This window comes from Corvus kubaryi, unplaced genomic scaffold, assembly GCF_017639235.1.
Source record: "Corvus kubaryi isolate FWS band 111438036 unplaced genomic scaffold, C.kubaryi_AGA036_p1.0 37395, whole genome shotgun sequence".
NCBI lineage: Eukaryota > Metazoa > Chordata > Aves > Passeriformes > Corvidae > Corvus > Corvus kubaryi.
In genome coordinates, this window is record NW_024581134.1 from 5,658,537 (window position 1) to 5,679,807 (window position 21,271).

At 53.4% G+C, this 21,271-nt stretch overlaps 1 protein-coding gene across 1 annotated transcript in view; it reads right to left on the minus strand.

Moving 5' to 3' along the window:
- Window positions 1-540: 540 nt before the first annotated feature.
- Window positions 541-21,271, minus strand: part of SLC16A2 (solute carrier family 16 member 2) — a 36,201-nt gene continuing 15,470 nt past the window's right edge. The window contains exons 2-6 of the mRNA XM_042039839.1: window positions 9,467-9,611; window positions 5,205-5,667; window positions 4,667-4,810; window positions 3,952-4,180; window positions 541-2,714 (exon numbers count right to left, since the gene is read on the minus strand). Coding sequence (XP_041895773.1) covers window positions 2,494-2,714; window positions 3,952-4,180; window positions 4,667-4,810; window positions 5,205-5,667; window positions 9,467-9,611 — 1,202 coding nt within the window. The 3' untranslated portion in view covers window positions 541-2,493. The remainder of the gene's footprint in view (window positions 2,715-3,951; window positions 4,181-4,666; window positions 4,811-5,204; window positions 5,668-9,466; window positions 9,612-21,271) is intronic.

The window sequence follows — 21,271 nt, forward strand, 5'->3', positions numbered from 1 at the left end:
ATAAATCACCTTATGAGCCGGGGAGGCTTTGCCACACAAAGTCTGGGCACAGCCATCAGTGGGGCTCTGCCGTGCAGCCGCTCCCTCAGCCCAGATGGGGTTTGGAGACAGCTCTGCTCACCCTCTGCTTGCTCTGAAGAAGCTACTTCTGGAATTTAAATTCCTCATAAGCTCTCCTTTGGGGGCATTAAGGTCCAAAATATGATTTAATGAACTTCATCCAACTCTGATGTGAATTAATGCCCCAAAACTTGCAGAGGGAGTACCAATGAGGAGTTTTTTATTTTCTTCCGCTGTCAGAGGGCTTTGAAGCTGCACCACTGCCAATGGTCCCACCCAAGAAGCATCACATTAACACCCTGCCCTAGGCTAAGTCTGGTAGATCCCAGCTGGAGCCAGGGTTCTGTGGTCCAAGCCCTGCCTCCTCCTGCAGCTTCATCTGCCTCCCATGGCTCCCAAAACTCAGCGATGGCTCAGCAGAGCCACAGCAGACGATGCTGTAAGGGCCATGAAGGGTAAGAACAGTCATGGAAAAGCGTATCCAAGAAAGAGACAAGCAGACATCTCATTTTATATCATAAACAGACACGTCACAACACACCAGGTAATTTTCCAGCTCGTATGGGGACAGAAGGGCCACAAGACCACAAGACCTTACAATGCATCAGCCAACATGGGTTAAAAACAGGGCCAGAGGGACATGCAGGGTCCTGAGCCTATTATATACAAAAATCCCACCACTGCCTGTGGGAGGGGGCCTCCACTGAACCCAAATTTCCACAGCAAAGACACATCCTGGTGTTACAAACCCCGACACTCGCCCAGAGACCAAGGGATGGTTCCCATGACACACGTCCCTCTTGGAACATCTCAGTTTTTAAATGGCAGGAGAAAATAATGAATATCTGATGAAGGATGGGTTTGCAGTCAGGATAAATGTGAGTTTTGTTTCTTGCCCTCTCCCAGGAAAAGGTACCCCAGTCCCAGCTGGCTCCTTGTTCACACAGGGACCCACCAGGGCAGGAGAACTTCCCTTCTCACTCATTAGCCACACTTGTTAGCAATCCCTGGAGATGATCATACAATCATGGAATGGTTTGGGTTGGAATGGATCTTAAAGCTTATCTCATTCCAACCCCTTGCTGTGGGCAGGGACACCTTCCACTACCCCAAGTTGCTCCCAGCCGTGTCCAGCCTGGCCTGGAACACTTCCAGGGACCCAGAGGTAGCCACAGCTTCTCTGGGCAATTTGAATTTCTACAATTTTCTGTGGGCAGTGACAGATTCCTGCCACTCAGCGTGGTGGGCACCCACTGGCTGCGTGACTTCCTTGCGCTCTCTCCCTCTCCCCCCGGATCAGCACTGACCCTGCACCAGCTCAGTGACAACACACAGGCTACGAGTTAAATGCTACTGGGGCTGTCAAACCCTTTGGAAAATCAGGATTCCCCACCAATGCTGACTCGTGCTTATTGCTGCATAATACACAACTGGGCCCCAAAACGAGCAGTGGCACCCTGTGCCCTGAGCCAGCAGCATCCCCACACCCGTGGGTGCCCCTGTGCCCAGCAGGCAAGCCACCTCCCAGCACAGAGCTGCTCCATGACACAGGGGCTCTGTCCCAACCCTGTGTGCCTCAAAGCCACCAAAATGCTCGTCTTGGTGGTGATCCCATGGATTTGGCCCCACAGAGCCAGGCACCGTGGGCTGTGCCAGGAGCTGCCCCTCTGTTTTGCAGCTCAAAAGCCCAATCATTAATTGCTGGGTGAGGAAACGGAGGTGGAAAGTGGCCAAGGGACCTGCTGGTCTCATCCATGCATTTTTTAAGGCATATTTTGCAGGAAGGGTGTGCTCCTGCGTGACTCCGATGGCTGGAGCCAGCCGAGCTCCCAGTCATCCCAGCTGCAGCTCCCTGGGGGTGTGGGAGAGCAGCGGGAAAGGAGGAAAGAAGAAGATGAAAGCGGGACTCGCTGACATTTATTTGGTTTGTGCATCAGACTAAAGCAGCATTTCCTCCTTTGGATCTCTGGCTCCAAAACAGCCCCAGGTGCTGGACGGGGAAGGGGCTGTCTCACTTGGATGTGACACCCGAGTGACACTGGAGAAGGAGAAGGATGAACAGCTGCAAAGTTCAACAAGTTCCATCCGTGGCCTGCTTGGAAAAGGCATTTATTAGCTGTAAACCTCTGTCGTGACGTATAGAAAACTGGGGAGAGGAGCGGGAGCTCGATCAAGTTTGAATCCTGGTGAAAGTTCTCCTTAGAAAAACGGGTGGGGGGGGGGAACCAGGTGGCTTTGAAATCAAAACTGTCCCCCCCCCAAAAAAAGAGCGTTTCTGCTAGTTAAAAGCCTTTAACCAGAAGAACTTTTTGTGTTTTCTCCTTTACAAACATAGTGCATCTGCAATCACTGGGAATTACGGTCCGTCTAGGGAAGGGCCTTGCTGGGACTGTGGAGAGGCTGCTGGTGTCCCGGGGAGAGCCGGCGGCGGCGTCACATGTGTGCTTCGGAGGCTGGGCAGCCCGGCAGCAGCTCCCCGTTCACCACCGCCTCCGACACCAGCATCTTGTCTTTGCCAGAATCCAGGCGCTGCTTCTTCAGCATCCTCTGATGGACCAGCGGCACCACGGAGAGCACCAGGCCGCCGATGATGGGGGGCACCCCGGCAAAGTAAAAGGCTGCGTCGTAATTCTCGAAATAATCATTGAGGTATCCTGGAAGAGAAGAGCGATGGGGGTTAGGGCTGAGTCAGTCTAATGAGCTCGTTAGTCTAATGAGCTGCTTGTTCCCTCCTTCGAGTGCAGCTTGCGTCACCTACCAGATTTGGGGAGATTTGGGTTTTTAAAATAATCTTTTTTTTTCCATTGAATTTCTTGGAGTTTTTATGCCCTGGATTAAAGGATGTGTGCAGCCAACATTGTGTACCAAGGGAGCGGAGAAGGAAAGCCTCAGCCATCCTTCCTGTTTCACCAGAGCAGGACACAGTCGGACACATCCCAGACAATCCCAAATGCGAGCTGAGACGTGTTAAACCCAGCTCTTCTTCCCAGAGGCTTGCCAGCCAGGAGGCAATGGGAAAAGTGGGATGGGGCTGTCCCTCTACTGATTGTCTCCATTTGGAAGCCCTGCCCATATGGATGTTTTATCTCCAGCTGTGAAATACACGCTGCCAGTTACAAACAATAGCCAAGCCCTTAAAACCCAGCAAGGTTCTGCATTTGTCTGGCAAGTTCCAACACAGCCAGGCCTCCTTGGAGAATAGCACATGGCCATTGATCAGCACTGGAAAATCCCTCTGAGTGCCTCCTGCGTGGACACTTCCCTGGGAATTAGGCCAGTGCAAATTCACCCAGCAAGTCCCGCTCAGGGGGTCCTGGGGCAGCACCCTCCCAGTGGGAGGTCTGTGACCCCCATGCTCCTTCCTGAGGGTGTTAAAGTGAACTTTGCTGCCGGAAGCAGAGAGATCGGAGGTGCTTATCCAGCTTTGGCTTAGTGCTGCTGATGCAGAGGTCCTGCAGCTCAGGGGCAGCTCTGGCCAAGCCCTCGCTGTTAAGGACGTTGGGGTTATTGCTGTGCTGGAACACATGCCCAGGTGTTGTGGAGGCTCAGGTGCCTCCACCTCCAACTTCAATTCCATCTAAAAGGACTTTTAGAAAATTAATGTCTGCCAATTTTTAGCTCAGCTTCAAACAGAAATCACTTCACAAGGTCTTGGGTCACTGTTCCCCCAATGGTCACCTTTCATCAGCCTGGAGAAAGGGCCTGAGATGCCACAGGACATAGCATGGGGTGATGCCACACCTGCTCTTCAACACCCACATGACCTGATAAGGCAGAAAGCTCAAACCAGCACGTCTGGTCTCACACCAAAACACCACCATGGGTGAAAGCTGCCACCAGCATCTCCCTCCCAACCGCTGGGTCCTGGTCCAGCACTGTGGTGTTACCAACCTGCTATGGGCGTGCCTGCGGTCATGGGCACGGCCATCAGCCCCATGAGGTACCCTATGGCCTGGGACGCCTGCATGGGCCCCACCAGCTCGAAGGCGATGGGGGCCATGATGGTGGTGAAGAAGCCGTCGCAGAGGCCGAGGAAGAGGCAGATGACAATGACGCCCTCGAAGCCTCGGCACTGGGGGATCATCATGCACAGGAGGCCCAACAGCATGAAGGACGCAACCTGGGGAGATAAAAGTGGGCGTGAGAGTGGGGATGGGCAGCAGGCAGAGTCATGGAGATGACACTGAACAGGTCAGTGTCACTGCTCCCTGCTCTGGACCCAGCAAAGCCACCCAGCTGCTGCTCCTGTCTCGGAGAGGCCCTTAAGAATAACCTTTTAAGAAGGGTTAAGAAGGATTAGCTGCTGGATTAGCTGCTAGATTTCAGCAGTTTGTTCTTCAAAAACCACAAGGAGGTGAAAGGGTGTAGGTAGTTTGGGAAGGGTTGCTACTATGGAGTTTGATTGCTGGACACCGATCCCTCAGGTCATGTGTGTAACTCCTCTTACACATTTCTGTAGTAAATTATCTTCCCTCACAGCAGACAGTGGTTGGTAAAGGCTTTGTGACTGACAGTTTTAAGCAGAGTGTGGACACCAATGCAGAGACACCACCCCTGCCCTGCTGTGGTTGGCCAGCACCTCCACGGAGGGCTGGACACACCGTACCTGCAGGTAAATCTTCTTCAGCCCGGGAATGCAGTCGCCAATGCGGCCCGAAACCAAGCGCCCCAGCCCCGACATGGCCCCGAGGCAAACCAGGAGGATCCAGTCCTTTTTGGTTTCCTGAAATCGCTTCTCCACGTATTTGACCTAGGATGCACGGAAGGACACAAGGACATGAAGCCACAGTAAGTCGATCCCTCTCATCTCCCCAAAAGGGACGAGACTTCCTGCAGAGTGGATTTGGGGTGGTTGTGTGACCCTCGTGTCCACACCACACTGACCTGCACCCTCCACCCACCCCAAACCCAACAGGCCCTTCCTCTCCTGCTACCAGTGCTGGTCCTTAGGAGTGCTGGGAAGTGACCCTGGCCCACCCTGGCACAGAGAGGACACACAAAACCATATCCACCACTATTCCCATTTACAGGATGTGCAGCACTTTCTTGGCTTTGAGGCTTTTGGTGCCTCTGTCCCTACTGCCCATCCCCGCCTCCTCACTCCAGGATCTCTCTTCCCTTCCAGTCCCAGCCACGGCCCTTACCAGGTTCATGTAAGGTACGAGGTATCCCAGGACAGCAGTAGCGATCCCAAAGGCCCAAATCCGATAGGTCTTTCTCCGGAAAACCCTCAGGTTGAAATACTTGCGGGTCTGGGCCCAGCACTGCTGCCTCATGCTCCGGCTGCCCAGCTTGTCCTGCCCGTCGTGCTGAGAGTCACAAGAAGGTGGCAGGATGGGCCGGTAGGTCATGGACAAGAAGATCTGGATGAGCATTAAGGCACTGAGTACTTGGAAAGTGTGTGCCAGCCCGATGGCACCCCCAACCATCTTCAGGAAGAAGGGGAGTGGCACAGAGATGAGGCAGCTGCCCCCGGCCACGATGCCGTTGGCCAGACCCAGGCGGCGCTTGAAGTAGTGACCGAGGATGACCAGCGAGGGCTGGAAGGCGAAGGAGCTGCCACAGCCAAAGAGGATCCCATATGTGAAGTAACGGACTTCCAGAGACCTGGTGGGAACAAAACACATGGAAGTGGTGATGTCAGGCAGAGGTGAGGAAGCCTCCTCCCCCGCAGTCCTGCAAAGGCCCGGGTCTCACACACCACAGGTGCTGCACGGACAGTCTGACCTCCAGGAGCTTATTGCCTCACCAAAGCAAGGATAATCCTCACTTTACAGCTGGCACGTAAAATCTTTGGGAAAATGAAGTGTAGCTGGGAAGTGCTTTCTGCAGCCAGGAGAAGGCAGCAGCCAACCTGGCCTCCTTGGGAAGCTGACATTACTTCACTGGTTTTTAAATTACAGCAAACAAGATTTTCTAAGGTAGGGATGGTGGGATATTTTTAGCTAGAAATCCTTTTAATTTTTCCACTGAAAGGACTAATTGAAAACATTCTGCACCCAGTGTTTGGAAGCAGAAGGCACCAACCCTGCTGGTTATTAGGCACGGAGGAAGGAAATGTGGTGTTTCTGCCCAGGCTCCAGGCTGGTTAATTAAGTTCCTCTTTAAGCTCCTCCAGGAGCTTAAATTAGACAGTTAATAGATCTCATTTGTACCTTAACACTGGTGGCTGCACTTGAGGAGGGAGTGAAGTGGCTGCTCTACAGAGCAGATGGAGAGTCCTGAGAGCCCTTGGAAGGAGCTGCTTCCCAATGGCCAGCCCAATTTTCCCAACAGAAGCAGCTGTCAAAGGAGCCTGGATTTAGGCAGCACAAAAAACCTGTTGTGTTTCTCCCCAGATGAAGGAATTTTTTCTTCATGCCCATGCCATACACGCAGCTGCAGCGGTCTGCCATGGGATACTGCCTGCGAGGGAAGCGTGAGGGAAACCTTTGGGCAGCTCAGGGTGTGCGCTCCCACCCTCAGAGCAATGCTGAGTGCTGCTCCCAAAGCTGGTCAGGAGACAGCAGCCCACATCTACCAGAGCAGCTGGAAGCTGGGAAAACCTTTACAAGCACATCATTCCTTCCATTACACGCTCATCCCTCCAGCCTGCCAAGCAGAAAGCAGAACACGGTCACCGTGCCCGGCGGCTCCGAGACAAATGACTGTCATGAAAGGCAATTTCCATCCACTCCGGAACGAAACCACATCAGAAGCCCCCTCTGTGGGAGCCAGGCAGGCAGCTGGGCCATGTGGGCCCTGTCCGACCTCCCACGCACCAGCCCTGGCTTGGTCACAGCAGCCCTGGTGCCGCAGCTAAGCTGACGTGTTGGGTAAGTGGAGACAAACGCCACAGTTCCCATCTGCTCCCCAGTGATGCTCAGACACCCCTGCATGAGCAGGGGCTCCTTCCAGCCATGCTTCTTAGCCAGGATTTCCCAGCCTGCTTACTGGGAATCAGCCAGCTGCTCTCCGGTGGGAAGGACAGCACCGTCTCCTCGGATTAGGAGGTTGCCAATGGATAATTGTGTCTCCTGGGACAAGGAGGTCTCCCTCCATCAGCTTCCTCTTGCTTCCAGCTCTCAATGGGAACAGCCCTGGTTCATCCTTGCTGGCAGAAGTTTGGGGGATTCCTCTGTGCAGGAGAAACTGGGCAGAAATCGCAGAGGGGAAGGAGAAGCAGATGAAAAGGGACCCAGCCCTCCCTACAGAACAGAGGAGGAGGGCTGGGAGGGCATTTGGGGCATATGAAGACAGCCCTGCTGAGCTGGCCATCATCTCCCATTCCTCACACTACACCAACACCTTAAACTGGAGGGAAGCTGAAGCCTTAACTGGGATTTCTCTTTTCTTGAGAGCACACAAGGTCTCCGGTGGCTCGAGCTGGTTACAAGTGCAGGAGACACCTCCGAGCAAGGCAGTAGAGAGGAAAAGCCTCTCCTTGACGCCATCCAGCCTTCCCCAGAGCTTCGCTTTTCAGCATATTTGGTTTCTTTAGTGGTTTTCATAGAAAATTCCCAATATTTTGAGACAAGAGGCACTGAGCTGGGTGCAGGGGTCTTGCCACACACTCTTGGTGGCTCAGAGGGTTTTTGGAGCAGCTCAGTGCAGTGTTGGGAACTGCTGCTCCTCCATTTGGACAAAACAAACCCATTCCAGAGAAACCAGGAGACAGAGGGGGGATGATGATCCACCTCTGCCTGGGCCCACCAAAGCCAGGCTTTGGTGTCCCTTTGCACCCGTGCTTGTAGCACGGGGGGATGATCTCCAGCTGCGGTGGAGGGACTTGGCGAGAGGGACCAAAAAAAGCTTCTCTGTTGTTCTGGGACAGCAGGAGCCACAAGCCCCGAATTTCAGGAGCAGCCTTCACCATCCGGATGGAGCGCTGCCAAATCCCACAGCCTCCCTGCTCTTCCTCCGGCCCCGCTCGGCTCTGCCATCGCAGCTTCTCTCGCTGCGGTCCAGCTGCAAAGGGGCTCCTTTCTCCCTTGAAAGGCAGCCAAAGGAATGTGGTCCGAGAGCGAGGGGCAGGAAATGGGGATTTCTGTAGCTCTCCTGGAAATGGTATTTCTCTCTGCCTGTACTGTTTGATTTTTTTTTTGAAGCCCAACACAACAAGCCCCTGGCAGTGGTGTAGTCCCACGAGCCCTTTTTTTTTTGCACAAATATTTTACAACAGAGCAGGGGGAAAAAGTCCAAGCTCTGTTGATTAGAAGGAAAGCAGGATTCCATGGGAAGCTCCTGTGATCTGCATACCAGGCCACAGCTTCCCTCAGGACCCACTGCACCTCTTATTGTTACCTTTGGAAACACAAAGGGTGGCACCTGAGGAGGAAGTTGCAGGCAGTAGTTCCTTCCATGCCACAGCCCAAGATGGTTTTAGCATCCCAAAAATCCCATCTGCAATTGGCCACAGTCCTGGAGGCTTTGCCTGAGGAGCAGAACTGATCCCCACTCCCAGCATAATGGGGGGATCCCACAGAGGAGGGCTTGGGCATCCAGGGAAAAAGGGCTGGGATGAGCACAAGGGTCTCACTGACCAGGAGGAGCGCAAGCAAGTCGCCCTCTGGAAAACTGGTGTGTATTTGCTTTAGAAACCCACTCCTTGAAGCATTTTAATTAAAACAATATTGATTTTAACTGAAATCCAACCCAAAGCAATGTTTTTATTCAGAAAAAGTGGGGCAAATGCTGCTTTGGAGGTGTCTCCGTAGAGCCTCTGAGACTGTGTTTAATAAGCGTCACATAAATTACCCCAGACGTGCCCTCTTTTTGCTCCCTCAAAGATGCCAACCCCGATTTCTGGGCTGGAAAGACACACAAGGTACACCTGCCATCCAAATGCACATTGGCCAGCGCCTGCCAGCAGAAATTCATGGCATGGGGTCAGGCATGGAAAACAAGGAGCAGCAGTGGCCCTGTGCTGCCGCAAACACACGAGCCAGGGCAGGAACACCACAAACTGCTCCAAACCCTGTCTGCCTTCCCCTCCCTGTCTGCCCTGCACAGAAACTCCCTCTTAGGCGTACTGTACCAAATATTATTTTAAGCATTAATTTACTTTCAGCACCAAATGTGAAAACGGTTGCAAAGGAGAACATTTTTCTCTGTGAGTGCCTCTCTGGAGCTGCCTGTGAGAGGCAAACCAACCTCTCCTGCTGTTTTACAGATCAAATGAGGGACCTAAGTGCTGAAATCCCAGAAAATACAGTCCCTTGCTTGGGGAAAACCTGCTCTCCTTTAATCTAAGGACACAAGGTTCGGTTTGGAGGGGAACAGGCTGAGCACACGTGGGCTGTAGGGATGCCAGGACACCTCTCACGTGGATGGGAACCACCTGCTTTGGCCCCAAAGGCAGCAGCAATGTGTTGGCAGGGAACAGGGAGGAAGAGGAGCTCTCCAAGGAGCTGCTCCACAGCCTTACTTGGTGAAGGAGCTGGAGAGAAGCCCGATGAAGGCGATGGCAGCTCCCGTGGCCGCTGTGGTCCTGCAGCCAATCCGGTCGGTGAAGATGCTGACGATGGGAGAGCAGAAAAAAATCATTCCCATGGCCAGGGAGCCGACCCATGCTGGGGAGAGAGAGGAGAAAGGTGATGGTCAGGGTGGGACATCACACAGGGGCAGTGGGGAGTCAGCCAGGGACCAAGTGCAGTTTTGAAGGTGCCTTGGCAGAGAGGCAGCCCCATCACACCGTTAATTAACAGTGTTAAGTGCTGTTAATTAACAGCACCGCTCACAAATGACACAGAGCCCACTTGTGCTGCATGGTGGCACCACAGACGGGGCACAGTGAGGGAGCATGGACAGGTTTTCCTTGTCTTCCTCTCTGCTGGGTTTGTGTGTCCCAGGGAAGGCACCGAGTTTCAATGCTTTTTCCAAACAACCTTTGCTGCATACGGGAAGATCCCCCACTGATGCCACTTCCACCAGGAATCCCCCCAGCTAAAAGCCCCCTGAGCTCCTCCAAGCCCTTTGCTCCCCAGCTTTGGCTAGGAAGAGTTTCCTATCCTGCGTTACAGCCCTGCATTCCCACACTCACCCAACCGCTCCCTCGCTCCCCACAGGCAGCACTCCTCATCTTCCCCTCTCCCCACGTTCAGTGAGGATTCCTGGTTGCAGCTGAGCTGATGGAAACACGTTTATCCCAGGTTAAATTCCACCCCTGGCCCTGCCAGGCAAAGCCCAAGTGGCACCATCATGCCCTGTCTCCTTTGCAGCCCACTCTGGAGAAAACCACTGTCTGTCTGTCTGACTTCCTTTCCAGAAACTTTAATTGTTCACAGATTTTTTTCAGCCCATCATAGAATCGTTAAGGTTAGAAAAGCCTTTTAAGATCCTCAAGTCCAACCATTGCCCCAGCACTGCCAAGCCCAGCACCAACCCACGTTCCCAAGTGCCACATCCACACTGCTTTTCATTCCCTCCAGCGACAACGATTCCATCACTGCCCTGAGCAGCCTGTGCCAGTGCTTGAACACCCTTTCAGAGAAGAAATTTTTCCTAATATCCAACCCAAACCTCTCGTGGCACAACTTGAGGCCATTTCCTCTTGTCCACCGTCTTTTCCTCCCTGCCCTCCACCTTCTCCTTTTAATTGTTTATGCGACTATTTTGGGGAGGAAAGGCAGGATTTCAAGAAAAGCAATGTGGTAAGGAAAAGAATTTCAATTCTAGCAGCTCTGAGGAGAAGCAAGAGGTCCCCTAGGTGGTGTGTGGGGCAGAGCAAGATGGACAGAGGGACAAGGGGCACCAAAGTGGGGGGACCTTCTGGAGCATCTCCAAGCTCCAGCTGCTGGCTCTGGGCTGCTGAGCACAGCCCCGGGACATGTGGTCCTTTTAACTTTTCTTACATCTTTCAGGGTTGGGGTTTTTTTGCACCCAAGCCAAGGGCTCTGCAAACCTTTTCAGCACAGCCCTGCACAAAAACACCCTCATGGTCCTTCCAGAGCCGTGAGATCTTCAAAAAATAGCCAGGTCCCTATTAAAAGCAAATCCCAGCTATAGAACAGCCTCTCCAACCTCTGCCTTTCACAAAAGGACCACACAAAGAAGCTCTCCCGAGGCTGGGAAGAGCTGACCCTTCCAAATTAATTATAAGTTCACAAGGACCCAATTTACTTCAAAATCTTCCTTAATAAATGCAGAGTGGGGCAATAAAATGAAAAGCAAGGGCTGCGCGGGAACCTCGTGGGACTGGCTGGGCTCTCGTCTCAACTCCAGGCAAAAAGACGAGAGAGGGGAAGGGAGAGGGAGAGGACCCCCCTCTCCAGCTGATTTTCTTGGTTATAAACACAAGGCACAGTGTAACGAAAGTCCCTCTAATAGGATTAGGTGGCACGGATCCAAAGAGCTGTCCAAAACAACTCCGAGAGGGGGTGAGGGGTGGGAGGCACGCCAAGATGGGAAAGGCTCGTTAAATTGGATAATATACTTCCAGAAATGTTCCTTCTACTCCAGCCAAGGCAGTAAAACGTTAGATGGCCCCGTCATGTTTGAAGTTTGTTATTTTTGGAAATTACTTTAAGAAACGCGGAAATAAAAGCATAAAGTGAAGTATTAAATTTAAAGGGCCAGATTCGGATCTTAATAACCCGGGGATTTGCATGCAAATAGGCAGGATCAATCTCTGGCCCCAGAAATGCACACTCACCTGCAGAGATCAAAGCAAACCCGGGGCAGGAGGCTCAGCAACGGGCGCTTAAAAGCTCCTCCAGCTCTGGGTTTGCAAAAAGGAGATATGGCTCAATTAAAATTGGTAAACACACCAAAAAAAAAATGAGTCCTGTGATAAATTGCTCTACCTTAGAGAAAGGGCTTACCACAAGCAATGAATAAAAATAGGCTTGGGGAAGAACATCCAGTTAAAATTAGTAAGAACAATAGCCTCACTTCCAGAGCGGGGTTTTGTCTTCCCAGCGCTTCCCAGCGAAGCCCCGGGAAGCCGGGAGGGCTGGGCGAGCTCCAGCGCTGGAAGGAAACCTCGGCAAAATCTGGGGGCAGGAGAAAACCGCCTCAGTGCTGCCTCCAATCCCAGTGTGATTCACATCAGAACAGCCCCAGGGAGTGGGGTGCACAACTTCCCCCCCTGTTTCATCCCCTGTGATCTCCGTTCACCTGGGTTGAGGCAAGGATGGAGGGAAGTCGTGGCAGAAAAGCCCCATTTGGGAAAGAAATGGAGTTCAGGTGAAGCCTGAATCCAAACCCCCCCTTTTGGGCATAGTCCTTGGATCCACTCCAGGGAAAGAAGGGTTTATTTTGGGCAATCTGCGGTACTGAAGTTTCTCCTGGACTTTGCTGGATGTGAAAGGCAGAGGCAGCCATTCCTCCAGCGGGAACCAGACAGGGCTCAGCACCTTCCCTCCTACAGCTTCTTCAGCGCTGGAGAAGTTACCTCTTGATTTAAAGCCCATGGGAGAAAAAAGGGGGAATTTTTACTTCTGATTTACACCAGGTTTGGATGAGCCTGGCCACACCTCCTACCCTCTGTGGCTGATAAGCTGGGCGAGATATGGAAACACACAGACAAGCCCCCACAGGAAGCACGGAGTCTTATCAAGCAGGTCCTAAAAGAAGCAATGGAGCGAATCCAGCTGAGGATGGGGATGGAAGAAGCTCAAAAGCTGCCAGAATTTCGACAGGGATCGGGTTAAGACTTGATTGTGTTTTAGGGTGCTGTGAGTCCAACCAGCTCCTGGGAGCACCAGCTGAAGGAGCTGGGTTTGGAGGTGGGGTGCCATGGGGCGGCCTGGCTGGTGACAGCCAGGTGACCCTTTCTCCAAGGGATGTCTTGACAGAAACACAAATTGCTTCAGAAACCACATTTTTAGTAATAATATATAATAATTTTTATTTTAATAATAATAATAGTAATAATAATAATAGTAGGCATGAAAGCACTCTGCTTTTGGTGAGGTGAAATGCAAATGACTTCTGATTTGGGGGTTGCTGATACTAGAGGTGACTCAAGGTGTGTTGTCCCTCCCTGATGACCACCTCTCTGCTGGCCCTGCTTGGCACTGAGAGTTACCTCAAGCCCAGACCTGTCCATCCCACCCTGCTCCCACCACAGCCCCTCCTGAAGGGATTGAAGCAGCAGCTGGAGAGCTGGGACCCTCCAGGGCACATGCCCTGCTCCAAGGGGCTGGGGGACAGCACCAGCCCCAGCTGCCACCCCAGCCCAAGCCACCTACAGAGCTGATGGAACCTTCCTGGTGGTCCCAGGGATGTTCTGGATAGGGGAAGAGCCCAGCATGGGGCTGGTGCTGCTTTGCTGGAGCAGAGTTGTTGACCAAGGAGAACATTCCACTGGCAGCTCTCACACCAAGGGGAAAGCTCCAGCTAAAGCTCCACAAATTGCTCCTTCCCACCTTGACCTAACAAAGGCAGCCAAGCTGGTGGCCCGTGGCTGATCCAAAGCAACGTGGCCTTCAACACGGACAGGGAATACAGAGGCTGAAGGTCTCCAAGGGGAGCAGTGATTCAGTGGTGTAGGAGATCACAGAATCAGAGAATCAGAAGGGTTTGGGTCGGAAGGGACCTTAAAGACCACCCAGTTCTACCCCCTGCCATGGGTAGGGACAACTTCCACTGTCCCAGGTTGCTCCAAGCCCCATCCAACCTGGCCTCGGACACTTCAAGGTGTTGGAATAGCACGGCCAGGATGATCCATCCTTCCTGGCACCCTGGGTTCTGGACAGAGTGAAAACTGCCAAGGTGACCCATTTGCCCACCAGCCCAACAGCACCAAGCTGTGCCCACAGTGGAGGAGGGACCAGGAGTGCTTTGTTCACCTTCTTTTCCTCCTGCCAGTGGGTGACAAAGCTCCTGTGGCAGAGGAGGACAGGCCCATGGGTGTTGGGGGGCTCAGCTGCCCTGCAGTGAGGCTGGTGATGCTGAGGGGTCCCTGAGGGCTGTGAGCACCATATCTGTGTGTTCATGGTGGGCAGGGCTCCCAGGGTCAGTCCAGGTGGTCCCACCTGGACACCAGATCAGCTTGCTTTTCAGCCAGACCATCCAACAGGATGAAAAACTCCCCCGTTGCTGGCATGGTCCTAAGCAGAAAAAGGTTTCTGAGAGCAGAGCAAGGTGGGAGCAGGAAGGTGAGAAAGGAAGAAAATCTCACCACTCCTGAGACGCAGATCCAAACCCCGCCGGTATTTAGCTCATTGTTGCAAAAAACATCATTAAAAAAATCCGACTGCAGCACTTGAAGCCAAACCTATTTGTTCCTTTAACACCGAATCCCCAGGGAGAGAGGAGGAAGGGACGTCGCTCTCAGCTGTGCTTCCCCGCTGACCCAAATACCCCGGGCTGGAGGGATCAAGGGCCAGGAGGTGACCTCAGATCCGCCGCTCGAGGAAGTGTCTTCCCTCGCTTCCCGCGGCTTCTCCCGCTCGCGCCGCGCAGCTGGGACAGGGCGGCCGCTGGAGGGGACGGGGACAAGATGCACAGAGTCACCTTCCCCAGGCACCTGGCATTTCTCAGAGGAGAGATGAGGCAGCCAAAGGCAATTCGCCTTCTGCACCTCTCCTACAAGAGATAAATCACTTTTTAACTCATCCCAGGCACAAGGAAGCTCTGCTGCTGTGACAAACCTCATCAAGCACCTTCACAGCCCTCCCCAGCCCTACCTGGCTGCAGTTTTGGGAGGCCAGGCAACCTCGTGGCCCTTCCCAGGCGGAGGCTGTGGGGGAGCAGGCGGCTGTGCCCCCCTCGGCGGGGCTCCCACAGCACATCTGGAGTGAAAACCAAGCAGCTGTTTCATCTCGTGCCCTTGAAGAGCCATTTGCGTCATCCCCCTGGGCTCTCAAAGCGAAGCCTGAACCGCTCCCAGCGGCTCAGCCCCATGTGCTCAACACCCCCCGCAGGCCGAGCCAGTCCCAGGGACGGACGGTCACGGCTTAAATAAAGGCAGATGCAAAAGCCAGAGCTGAGGAGGACACCACGATGCACGGCGGGATGGGAAACTGAGCTGGAGAGCAGCAAAACAGAGCTGAGGAGTTTGAAACTGAAGCTGGGGAACCCCAAATCGAACCTGGGGAGCACGAAGTTGAAGGTGGAGAGCACAAACTGAATCTGGCAAGCATCAAACTGAGGCTGAGGAGAATCAGAATGGCCCAAAATGAAGGTGTGGAGCCCCAAACTGATGCTGAGAAGCCCCAGACCCAAAGCTGTGGAGCCCCAAACTGAAGATGAGGAGCCCCAAACAAAATCTGAGGAATACCAAACTGAACCTGGACACCACCAAATTGAGAGCCAGAAACCAAAGATGGGGAGCACCAAACAGAAGATGAGGAGCCCCCAAACCAAAGTTGTGCAGCCCCAAACTGAACCTGGGGAGCACCAAACTGAGGTTGAGGAGCTGCAAATTGAAGCTGAGGAGCCCCAAACCAAAGCTGTGGGGCACCAAACTGAAGCTGGGGAACACCAAACTGGTTCTGAGGAGCCCCAAACCAAGTCTGGGAAGAACCAAACTAAAGCTGTGGAGCCCCAAACTGAGGAGCCCCAAACTGATGCTGAGGAACCCCAAACCAAGGCTGGGGAGCTCTAAACTGACACTGAGGAACCCCAAACCAAGGCAGGGGAGCACCAAACTGAAGCAGCCAGGCTTCTCTGGATGGGAGCTGGTGGTGGTGGGGCACTGTGGTGGCAGCCACTGTGCATCATGTGCAGCTCAAAGCCAGCTAAACTCATTAATTGTATAGCAAGCCCTGCTTGGTACCATACCCTAAAGCTTCAGAACAAAGTCCTCCTTTATCAGGTTTGGCTGACTTCTCCCCCCCAAACCCCCCCCTCTTTTGAAAACAATTCCACAACAGCCTGAAAATTGGAATAAATAGAATTATTCAGGGGAATTATTCAAGGCCAGGTCTGGCTAAAGACCCTTTCAGTACCCTGTTCACGGTGGTATTAGGACATAGGGCAAGGAAATATGTGAATGTTGTAGAAGTGGACACTCCTGTCATTGTGCCATGATCCCATGGCCATGGATAAGGCAACAGCTTCCCAGTGATCAGACCCAGCAAGTGTCAATCCAGTCTTTGCCCTAGGGGAGCTTTAAACCACCGATTTAAACTGGTTCAGGAGCACAGAGCACTGGAGCAGAGCAGGTGGGGAATGCACTTTGCTTTAAAAACCCCACCACACCTCTCCTGATCGTGTGTCTCTGCGTCCCCTCACTCCCAAGGATGCAGGGGACTTTTAAGAGCCGATGCCCAGGCCACCTCCTGTAACCACTAAGTGACAGATCCCAGCTTATGTGAGAGAAAAGTCCCAAAATGAGCTGCCCTGTGGCCACACTAAGTAGAGATGGAGACAAATCTGTGGTTTTGCTTGGCAAGCAGCAGGCACAGAGTGTTTGCTTGGGGTTCCTGCGCTCAACATCCCGGAGAAACTCAGTCCCAGCCACATTTTGCATCCATTTCATTCCAAACCCATAAAACTCGACCCTGGCTAGAGCAAAACGGCATTAGAGCTGGTTTCTGGGCTGTATCACATCCTCCCCATCCACAGCCTCAGCCTCGGAGGCTCCAGAACTGATCCAGAAATGCAAATTCTTGTGAAATCCATCCAAAAGCAACAAGGCAGCATGTGCTCTGCAGCTGAAACCCACCATGTGCCCAGGCGGGAGTTTTCTTCCCAGCACTCCACTCCACAGGCCAGGAAGGTTTTTCTTCTCCTCGTCGCCTCTGGGTTGCAATTTTTGAGGGATGATTCACCTACCACACACTAAAGTTACCCAACAAACAGGAGCTGCAGCTATAACAGCTCCTCAACACGGGCTGTGTCCCATCCAGACGGTTTTCCATGACCCACACGCCCAAGGAGGCCGAGGATCTTGCTACTCCAAGCTCTCCCGGTGCTGTGTGAGTCCAAGGGATGTTGGGTAGGTCCATGTTCCCCCATGTTCCATCTCCCTGGGTGAGAGCCCAGGGCTGTCTTGGCGTTCAGCTGCTGCTGGGCAAAACCAGTGCCCTCCTGCAGCTCCTGCCCAAATGAACTGGCAAAGACTCTTTAGCACTGGGGGGAGGGCGGGGAACAAATCCTGGGGAAGAGCATCTCCCCCCTCGACTGCGCTGTCAAATGCCTCGCCAGCCCCTGGCTGCGTTTTCCTCCAGCAATTTTAGGAAAAACAGAAAAGTTCCATTTTAATTGGTGAAAATTCCCTCCTCCCACCCGTGGAGCACCAATCTGTAATTAGCCTTTCATGTAAAACGATGTTTATTCCTGACGGAGTTTATCTTGGCACAAACACGCGCTCTGAAATGTGCACACATTTGAAGACTCAAACCCTGCATTTAATTCTCTATCTGCTTGTTAATCCTCATTGTTCCCAAGCCCCTTTTCAAAACACACCCACAGGGAGAAGAAAGTATTTATATATATATTTATATATATATATATATGTGTATATATATATATATATATATAAAAACCTCCTTCCAGCATCAGGACACCAGCAGCGAGTGCAGCATCAGCCCAGGGTCCGGCTGCCCCCCGGATCCTGATGCTCTCCCAAACACATAGTGCCAAGACCTCCTGATTTTGTCCATCTTTCCCTTTCTTTAATACACATTTTTCTCCCCAGCTGCGATGCTCCTCCATGTCCCCCTGAAATACAACTGAAGGATGGGAGTCCTGAAGTAGAAAGACGGGAAAAGCACCGTAGGGAACCCACCAAGAGCCCCCAGCTCCACTTTGAAGAACCTGCCCTCAACAGTGGCAGAATCCAAATTTCATGATTCCTGGGCTTAACGTGGAGTGATTTGGGATTTACACTCTCCCAGAAGTAGCAGCCACATCTCCTAACACAGCAGCTCGAGGCTGGACCAGCAGCCCCCAGGATCTGGGGGACCAAAGCAGATCAGATCCTTCCCCTCTGTCCAGCTCCAGGTGCAGATGACAGCGAGAGAGGGGCGGTCCTGAGTGGCTGCCAGTGGCTGCTCCAGGTCATCCCATTTCCAACAGGGCAATAAACACAATATCCACCTCATAAAATGGAAGGGACAGCAAAGGTTTGGGATCAGGGACAGGGGCAATATCAGGGTTGGGATTAGGGTTTGGGTTAGGGTCTGGATCAGGGTTAGAGTTTGGTTTAGAGTCAAGGTCAAGGGACATCGCTCTCCCAGTCCAACACATCCTGGTGGATTGGGGTTTCCTCCAAGCCCCTCACCCTGTGTTTTTGGGGAAACAGTTCCCACTGCTGAAGCCAGGCAGGTCCCAAAGCTGATGGCAATGATTAACTCCGGTGGGACACTGTGGGTCAGCTGTGGCCCCAGCCACCGACTGCTGCACGTCCTTTGGAAAAGCCATGACCTGGCCAAACTTCACTGGGCTTTGACTATGATTAACCTCCCCCAGTCACTGATACAAGGTCACAAAGCCTGGGAACAGCGCAGCGCTCACACCCCGCCACGGCCATCCCCCGTCCCCAACAGTGAGGTGAGACCCCCTTCTGCTTCTCCAGCCCCAAAATGTGTCATCTCCTCTGAACCCCACCATGGCCACCTTATGTAACTGGCAGAACTGGTAACCAGTTCCTGCAGCCACAGACAACTGAGAACACAGTGCAGCTGAGGGACCGGGCTGGTGGAGCCTCAGGAATTTGCCCTGAAGCTTCATCTCCTGCTCACTAAAAGGGCAGGAGAGATGGAAGGGGGAAGGGAGGGATGGAAGGGGGAAGGCACCTGCCAGGACACGAGAAGCAGCACCAGGACTGGGCCAGCAGTGCTGGGATACGTGATCAGCCAGAGCCAGCCACCATTTCCCAGGCTGTGATCCAGGTGAGCGCTGCCACTTTTGGGGGCACACCTGAAAGTCCTGAAGGGTTGGAGCATGACTCTGGGAGCACCTCGATCCCTGCCCTGTCAGCTGCCCCATGTGAGTGGCTGCTGTGGCTCTTCCTGGCTGGAGCAGCTCAGCCAGCCCTGTGATCCACCAGGACATGGAGCCGTGGCTCCTGGCCAGAGCAGCCTGGCCTGCCCTGTGATCCACCAGGACACGGAACTGTGGCTCCCGGCCAACACGCCTCGGAGCAGATGGCGAAGCAGAGCTGGCTCATGGGCCAGGATGAGGGGCAAAGCCAACAGAGCTCCTCACGCCAAGGTCAGGGGTTCATCTCCCAGCCAGGCACAGGCTCCACGTGCATCCCTACAGGAGCCAGTGCCTGGCACTGATCCACCACTGCATCTCCATCTACATCATACCTGACACACAGGATCCCAAAAACCCCCAGCACCTGGGGCATCCCAAACCCTTGATGCCTCGGGGAGAAGATGGGATGGATCCTGGCCACCAATGGGAGGCAGGTTGGGCTCCCCTCCCACAACAGAGCTGGTGGTCCAAGGCTGCTCCATCCTAGTGAAATCACCGGGCACTCTCTGTCTCCTCTGTCGCCCTCCCACCAACCCCTCCCAGGCTGTGTTTGGGAGCCCTCCTCCCTCTGCGGTGAGACGGGGGTGAGAAAGGATGCTTTTTTCCAAGCTGGAAGAGACAGAAAAGTTTCCCTCTTTGCCAAATTTCTCCCGAGCCATCTTCTGTTTCCCATTAACAGCGAGGAGAAGAAGGAACCCCGCGGCCCAGCTCCACGCTCCTCCCACCGCAGCTCCCATGGGCACTTGTCCACATCCCAGCAAAAAAAGGAGACTTGAACCCACGCAACCTGGCTGGCTGTGACCCAGGGACCCGCAGAGCGAGGACCGGCGGCGGGTGGAAAACAACCCCCCTGCTCTGCTCTTACATCTCCCCCACGGAAACTTTCCAACTCCAGTCGCTGGCAGGAGCCAGGCTGATCCCAGCTGAATTCCTTCCACTTACCAGCAAATAAATAGCAGTTAAATGAAAGAGAAAAACACCGTTTTTTCAAAGGGGAAAACAAAGAAGTCAGGGAAAATAAATGGAGGCGAAATGTTGGGCTGGTCACAGGCTCACAGAGATCTTTTTCCTTCCCAGTTGGGTCCTTGTCAGCCTTCCCTTTCAACTAATTAAGGGATACTCAGAAAGAAAAACACTTCCAGCCCTTTGCCAGCCCTGAGCATTAAGGGGAGAGTCCCAGCAGGCTGGACACCAACCCCAGGAGCCCTGGCCACAGCTCCTCACCCGCCCAGGCACTGGTTTTTTAGACAAATAATTGCCACTGCAGGACATCTGCAGCCTTCTCCCAGTCCTGGCAGATTTCTGCACCAGCCTTTTCCCCAAACCCTCTGGTGGTGGGCATCTCCAGTCTTGGAATCATAGAATTATGGGGTCGTTTAGGTTGGAAAAGCTCTCTGAGGCCACTGAGTCCTACCAGTGTTAACCCAGTTAACCCAGCACTGCCAAGCCCATCGCCAAATCATGTCCCCAAGTGCCTCATCAGCACTTCCTTTCAATGCCTCCAGGGTGTTTAATATAGATCTACACCTTCCCCTAGACAAGGGCTAGTCTTCAAGTATTTCTCCCAACCAACACCTTCCCTGCTGCAAAGCTTTGCAACCCGTCCCTCACTGGACAGAGAACACAATTACCTCGGTTTTTGCAACTTTTTGGGGAGCTGAAGGCAGTGATGCACCTTCTGTCCTCTCTCAAGAACAACCCCAGCCCAGGTTTCAGCACTGCACATTCTCCCTCCTCTCTTCCACATCTCCCAGTCAAGCTCAATCCTTTCCCATTGTGTGGTGGACGGGGATGGGGATGGCATGAAATTGTGTCAGGGGAGGGTTAGGTTGGACATCAGGGAAAGCCTCTTCCCCCAGAGGGTGGTGGGCACTGGACAGGCTCACCAGGGAATGGGCACGGCCCTGAGGCTGCCAGAGCTCCAGGAGCGTTTGGGCAGCGCTCTCAGGCACAGGATGGGATTGCTGGGGTGTCCTTGCAGGTGTAGGAGTTGGACTGGATGATCTTTGAGAGCCCCTTCCAACTTGGGACATTCTGTGATTCTATTATTCTGTGGGATGGCCATGAGGATGGGAATGGTGTGGGAAGAGCCAAACATCCCAAACACCCATCAGCCAAGGCTGGAGCACCCCCAGGATGAATGAGATGGGAAGAAAACATCCCTGTGCTTTTCCCAGTGCCAACCACACGCTCCACTGGCACTGCCAGCTCTGCCCTGCAGCATCATCTCCAGAGCCACCCCCCACAGCCCTCCAAGCTCCAGAGGGGAAAAATGCTGTGGTAACCTCAGCCTCAGCCCCACTGGAGCGAACATCCCGAAATGGAGAGGGCTGGGATTCCTTCCCTGTGGCACCCG